Here is a 7,262-nt window from a genome sequence, read left to right as displayed (position 1 = left end):
GTCAGTGTTACCAGGCTGCCAAAAGGCATTGACACGTCAATGATGCAGGCCCTTGAAATGCAGCAAAGGTAGGACACAGGGTTATTCATATCAACAGTGTTTATTCATTGCAGAAGCCATTTCATGTGTTATCCATGCTCATTGTATTAAATTAATTTAATCAAAACAATAATTAAACTAGGCCTATGTATTTCTGTAGCATGGAGCCATCACAAGAACCGGGCCCATCAAGTTTGCCGACAAGATTGCCGCCTGAACCATCTGCAGCTGCTACTCAGGACAGCCCGGCGGATCAAACACCATTCCCATCCGCAGCACCTGCTCCGTCAGCATCCCTGCAGGAGAGAAGATTGCAACTCACAATTGATGTTTGAACAACAAAAAAAAGTCCTTTCCCTTCAGGAGGACTACTACCGCCTTAAAATTGAACACCTAAAAAATAAACCATTTAGAGATTGTGTTCTGTGTCTTGCATTTAACAATTGCAGGTGATGTGCAGTAAAACTGTGGTAGTTCTTAATACCATCACAAGTTCTCAAATGACATGGGGCTACAGCTTGCCTGAAATGTACATTTGTGAAGTTTGCCCTGTAAGGCAGTCCACTCTGGGCTAGGTTCCCCTGTGGAATGTGAATATCTTCTTCACCACCATCCTCATCGTTGTCTTCATCCTCATCGCCATCCTCCAGAGGTTCTGCAATCTGTCTAACCTTGCAAATATTGTGTAATATTGCACAGGCTATGATGACTTTGCTGACTTTTTCAGGCCTCAGCCGCACCTCTCCGTGGAGAACATGAAAGCGCCTCTTAAGCTGGCCTATGCCACGCTCCACCACCGCTCTTGTTGTCTTGTGGGCCCTACAATAGAATACAGACCTTTAATTAATTGATGGAAATATTGCACTACTTGGATGCTCTAACATATTGCTTGCATTTCATTTCCATGATTTTTGTATTGTTTGGCTTACCTGTTCAGACTGATCTCATGAAATGGCGTATGTATGACACGCCAATTCGATTTCCATTTTTGGCGTGCTATCAACACGCATAATCGCTTTTCAGCGTGTTTATCAACGCTGTTGCATTACTGTATATGACCTACCCCAACTCCCTAAAAGTCCCTAAACCTACCCGTCACTGGGGTTAATCTTCTCCTACCATCCTAGGAACTCAGCCCTTTATCCAGTAATCGTCATCTTGACCGTAAACGTCAAACCCCGCGCTTGTTATGAATTCAAATTCAAAAATTGCGCCCTCAAGAAGCGACAGGTTACTATGGTTACGGCAGTAATATCAAACGCTCATTGGCTCTCGCCTCGCCTGCTTCGTCACAGATTGTGTCATGCACATTCACATTTGAAATGAAGTGCGCACTGCCGCGCAGCCCTCAGAGCGAACCGAACCGAAGACGGATTAACGTTTTCATGGATTTGAATTAATAACTTAAATTCTGCTCTGTCTGTTACCTCATACAAAACCACTGCCAGAGAGGACTGCGACACATCGTCACGTGAACAACTTTTGGTACCGATTTTGACATTTTCTCATTAAATAAATTATTGTGATTATACTTGTCTGTCTGTTGTTTTTCTTTATAATTGTAGCCTATAGTTTTAAGAAATGGTTATGATTAGATTTAGGGGTAGGATTAGCAAACGTCCGGGGATAATGGTATGTGTAAGATTCACGTCTGAGGCTGTTAAACTGTGACATCTACACGTTTTCCAAAGGGGACCAACATGATTATTTCACGTTCATTTTGCTCCGTTTCGCTCGGACATTTAACGGCGTAGACATACACGCGGAAGATGACGGTTCGTTTCGGCGTGAACATACACGCGGATAGCTCAAAATGCGTATAGATAACACGCCACTTTTGACTTGAAAGTGGCGTGTATGTTTACGCAAAGTCATGATGTCATGTTGACCTGTTATAGTTTAGTTGGGGCCCTTGGCGTGGCTGGAGGTAAGGTGTAAGGAGCCATGGTTTGCATGGGTAGCCACTGTCCCCTAACAAGTGGCAATTAGCTGGCACATAGCGTCTCTCAAAAAGCTGTCTGATGCCACTCTCGGAGAGCATTCTCGCATCATGTGTGGAGCCTGGCCATTTAGCCACAATGTCCAAAATCTTACAGGCCGCATTGAACACTATTTGCACATTGATGCTGTGGAAATTCTTCCTGTTAACAAAGACAGCCTCGTCCTCTGATGGCGCAATTATTCTCACATGTGTTCCATCAATTACACCCACAACGCCAGGGAATCCTGCAATGTCCATAAATGCCCTTTTATGTGTGTGTAAAGTGCGGGCATCCAGCGGGAATGAAACAAATTGTGTCACAATATTAGGTTGTGACAAAGCTGTCAGTGTTTGGGTGATGACTCTGCTGACAGAGGATTGGGACAGACCCAAGTCATCACTGCTGCATTGTTGCATTTTCCCTGTTGCCAAATACCTCAGGGTTGTGATTACTTTCTTCTCCGGTGTAATAGCGTTGTGGCGTCGAGTTGGTGAAGTAATTGCATCTCTAAGGAGATCCACCACAAACATGATTCCTGCACGATCCAATCTGTAGCGTCTCAATAATTCCCTGTCATCCAGTGTTTGCAGGACATCTCTCCTGCCTCCTCTGTTGGCCATTTTGTGCAGCTGCTTAGGGGAACTCCTAAGCCACTTAAAGTCCTCTTCCCTGCTCTTAGCAGATCTCGCCTTAGGAGCCCTTTTAAGCGCTAGGAATCTTGAGGAATAGCTTTTATATTAACTGGGTTTCGTGTCACTTTTAGGGGAAATTCTAAGAAAACGTCATGACTCTGAGAATTTTCTTAGAATTTGGCCGCTAGGAGCCACTTTTTGCACAAAAATTCTTTAGGGATACGGGCCCTGGCCTAAAAACAAAGCCATATACATGATAATAATTGCACATATTAGTAAAATAAATTATGTTAATAAATACATGTACACACCATTTCTCTCCACTTCTGTCTCACATAAAGCCAATGTCAGCTTCAACATTTGTTTTAAAGAAAGGCTTTGTGCTTTCTGTTTGAGGTCTCCGTGAAAGTTTTAAAGCAGTTTCGGAGAACTGTCACATTACATTGTTTTTTTCCTCATAAATGCGAACACGAAAAATAAAATAAAATAAATATTTTATGTTCTGTGGAGAGCCAACCCTTCTTCATCTGGTGGGTAGTATTACTTTTGGTAAAAATGTTTTGCCACCTAAAAGTTAACTCTTGGAAGGGGTGTGTCGCGATTCTGCCTTCTCACACCGCGACACAGGTTTGTGGCTCTGAGTATCGCGATTTCGGTTTTATATCGCGTATCGTTACAGCCCTAATTAATATTGAGACTATTCTAGCTCCATAAAAGTCAAACAAACAGCAATCTGTCACTCAATAATACTAAAATGCAACAAAAAAGAAGGAAATTATAGAATTTCAAATTCATATTTTGTGGGATACATACAAATCAATAGCCATATTTCTCCCTTAGAAATGGAAAGCTCATCAACACAGTGGAACACATTGTAACATCAGATCCACATACTGTGTGTGTGAGTAACAAGGAACCTGTAACAAGGAACCTGAAGTTAGCAAAACTATGTAAACATTAACATACTCCCAAATAAGACAATCTATAAATAGTATTTTCTATTTAACCTCTACCACAACGCTTGGAAATCCCTATCAAAGATTTTTAAAAAACAACCGAAAAGACAAAACAAATTTTTTTTCTAAACATGTCAGAAAAAAGTTTAGACTTACATTGTTTTTTTGGCTAAGGTGGTCAAATAGGGCTTGAATTAATGCATTTTTGAACTTATTTTTGGTAGGAGCCTTCAGCTGTGGGTCCTCCTTTTCAAGGGCACTCATTAGAAATGGAGGATAATGTACTGCAGTACTGGAGTGTGGAACCACTGGAGTGGTCTGTGATGTTTCATGTTCAGGGATGTCATGGTGGCTAAAAACAACAAGTAGCATAAAGAATATTATATTAATTTCATCATATCCTAACATTCCGATTCGGCCTAGTACATACCGGTCATATAGGGATAGTACCCAAACCTAATCACTACTACTTTAATCAAATAAATCAGATCCAATACTCACGATTTCAGGTCTTCCAATGCAGACATAAATTTGATCTCCTCTTTGATTTTTGGGAACAGATGCTCACTCATTCTTTCAGTCATTTTTAATAGTGTTGGACCATCTACTTCATTCTCTGTTTTTAAATTAAACAAACAACAACAACAAAAAAACAAAGTAGTTAGTGGAAGTTATTTTTACTGCACAGACAATAAAGTACACTCAAATCTGCAGATTTTGTGCTAGTAGTCAGAGGCGATTTTGTGTGCAACATTATAACAATAAACATAACAGTTTACACTCACATTGGTTTGAAGGGACGATGGATTAGTGAGATGAAATGTTTGTCTGACAGATGGTAACAGTCCAGACTATGAAAATCTACCTCCTCTCCAGCTTTGAATATTACAATATCCTCAGAAGGAGTGACACAGTATGAATGGAGATGCGCCTCAAATCCAAGAGTGCTGAAGAGCTGGCCAACGATAAACCAACTGGCTCTAATGTTGAGAAGTTGAGTGATCTTTACAAACTGTGGTATGTCTTCGTGCAAGAGATCAAGAATTAAAAAGTTTCCCAGTGAGTACTTTACAGTATTCAGTAAAATGTTTTTACAGCTCCAGATATTTTCCTCATGCAAGCCTTTTGAGTAGGACATACGCTTTTCTTGCAGTGGTTTGTCAAGTTCATTGAAGTCCAAACGGGACACTGCCACAGAACACTCGTCTCTCCCAGGAACTTTGTCTCCCTGCCAATCCCAACACTGTCAAAGCTGGTTTCTCTTTGTAGGCAGGGGGCCAATTCTGAAAAGGGCTTCCGTTAAGACTTTTGCGGACATGTTTTGGTACAAGCTTTCACCCTATTTTTTTAGTTAGAAGACACCCATAGGTAAGATATTAGGGTGGTTGTCAAGCTGAATTTCTGTGTGACTTGTACAAGCAATTTCAGGCCAATTTTTTGGTTTCCTGCTCAACGTGACATGCCAACAATAAATGTTGAATATCTCCACAACCACAATGACCATATACATAAAAATGGTATCAAATGAAAGCCAACACTCATGGGATGTCTGCTGAAGTGGAACATTTATTGTACAGTGTAAGAGACAACAGAACTAGAACATGAAAAAAACAATCTCCGCCTAAAGAGAACAAGTTTTCAAAGTGAATACATTTATTGTACAGTGTAAGAGACAACAGAACTAGAACATGAAAAAAACAATCTCCGCCTAAAGAGAACAAGTTTTCAAAGTGAATAACATTTATTGTACAGTGTAAGAGACAACAGAACTAGAACATGAAAAAAACAATCTCCGCCTAAAGAGAACAAGTTTTCAAAGTGAATGTATTGCACAGTGGAAACATAACATAGTATCCCAAAACCTCTATCAATCAGTACCCCTATCTATGGGAATGAGTCAAGCCAAGTTTAAAGCTTGTAGGGAGAGACAGTGCAATGCTGCACAAGTTATAATACTTTAATGTCAAGGCGGAAATGTAAAACTGTAGATGGTGGTCTATGGTGCTATTTGACTTCATTAATGTACCAGGTTGTAACACAAATTATATTTAATTGACATCACTATAGTTATTAATTCCATCCTAACATAAGTGCTCTCTCACTTCTTTAGGGTTAGGGGTTAGTAACTAGTTAGTAGTAATAACTATGTAATAGTCGTATGGCAAAGGTATGTTTTTCCCCATCAAAGCAGTGGCACTCAGGTAGGCAGCCAACAGAAGGCACCCAGGGACCATGTCCATGTGCTCAGTCTGAGTCCTGGTCAGGGACACAAAAGAAGAATTTACTGTTTTGATAATGAATACCTTCCCAATACAAAACATGCATGCATGCATCCAAGGGCATAATATAAATCTAATCTACAAAACAGGAAAAACAATATCATGCCAAAAAATCTGAAACAATATAGTTGCATATAATGTGGCAAAACTCAATAATAATGATGTGAGCACCTGGCCTGTACAGGTTCTTTGGTTAAAAGCTGGGGGACAAGCATTCCATCCTTCATGTGCCAACCACAACTGGTTGGTGAGGGCAACTGTGGATGAGTCACTAGTGACTGTTTCCAAACCTTTGTATATATTATTGCTAAAGAGGAGCAGATGTTTTTGAAATTGCAGACAACCTGAGACACTTTTTTAAAGTACAGGTGTTTCGCCTCAAATCGCATGCAACAATGTGCTCTGGGAGGACCAAAGTCTTCAATCAACCGTGGATAGTGAACTAGAAAGTGGAGCTTTGGGGGTAATGAAGAATTTCATTTAGTTATGTAAATTTACCGCAAGGTTCTGAACATGCTCTTTGTATGACTCTGGTGTTCCGAGTATTGGCTCTGGACAGAGGATCTGCTTGAAATGCATCTTTGTGAATTTCACAGTATCGACAGAAGTACTTACTGCCATTGAAATTTTCAAGAAAACCTCTGATATTGTGTGAGCCCAGGTTGTCTCCAGCAATGGCTCGTAAGATTCCTTTGCATACCTCTCCATCAGGTAACACTATGCCATTGGTCTCTTGAAGGTCTTTCATCAAGCATCCCATTACCAATTCCTGACCAAAATACTTGAAATCTTGTCCTCTACACAAGAGAACAAGTTGCATCTGGTCAGTACTTGACTGGTTATTTTCTGGACTAACCTCCAAATGCTCTCTGTTTCCAACTACATCAATATGTTCATCGGTTATCATATCACTGTCAATATTTTGAAAGCTTTCAGCTTCAGTCACATTTGCTGTGGTAACAATGGATTCAGTTAGATTTTCCTCAGTTGAATTTTTATGTTTTCTTGACAGGTGAGAGGTAAATGTATATTACTGTAAATGATGCATCACACTGCTTAAAGGGGCATATGCCGCCACTGTTCGTCCCTCTTTAATGTGCACTTTAAGATGGGAATAAAACTGAGTCAATGTATCACATTTGGCACTACACAAGTCAACATGGCATGCAAGGTCTACTGCAGGGCACAAATGTGATCTAGGCACCACCACACACACTTGTCTGTAAAGATGTGATTTCAAAGCTGCTAATTTTGTGAAATTCTTGTTGCAGGCTTGGATGCAACAATGAAGAAGCAAGTTAGGGATATTGCTATGAATCCTCATGTGCTTCACATAGGCCACTGTAGTACAATATTGATGTCCACAGAACTGAC

The 7,262-nt window shown here is 40.3% G+C and overlaps 1 protein-coding gene across 1 annotated transcript; it reads right to left on the bottom strand.

Moving 5' to 3' along the window:
• Nucleotides 1-292: 292 nt before the first annotated feature.
• LOC309496384 (putative nuclease HARBI1) lies at nucleotides 293-2,675 on the bottom strand (the record flags this gene model as incomplete). Its single annotated transcript, XM_082166377.1, has 3 exons — nucleotides 1,929-2,675; nucleotides 562-858; nucleotides 293-335 (listed from the first exon to the last, which is right to left on the bottom strand). Exons 1-3 carry the CDS (start codon nucleotides 2,639-2,641, stop codon nucleotides 293-295), a joined length of 1,053 nt encoding a protein of 350 aa, XP_082022503.1. The 5' UTR covers nucleotides 2,642-2,675.
• Between the last annotated feature and the right edge of the window lie 4,587 nt (nucleotides 2,676-7,262).

Source organism: Leuciscus leuciscus (assembly GCF_965113295.1).
Source record: "Leuciscus leuciscus genome assembly, chromosome: 4".
In the NCBI taxonomy this organism is placed as follows: domain Eukaryota; kingdom Metazoa; phylum Chordata; class Actinopteri; order Cypriniformes; family Leuciscidae; genus Leuciscus; species Leuciscus leuciscus.
Note: the sequence above shows the minus strand (reverse complement) of the source record. Positions and strands in the feature narration are given on the sequence as shown.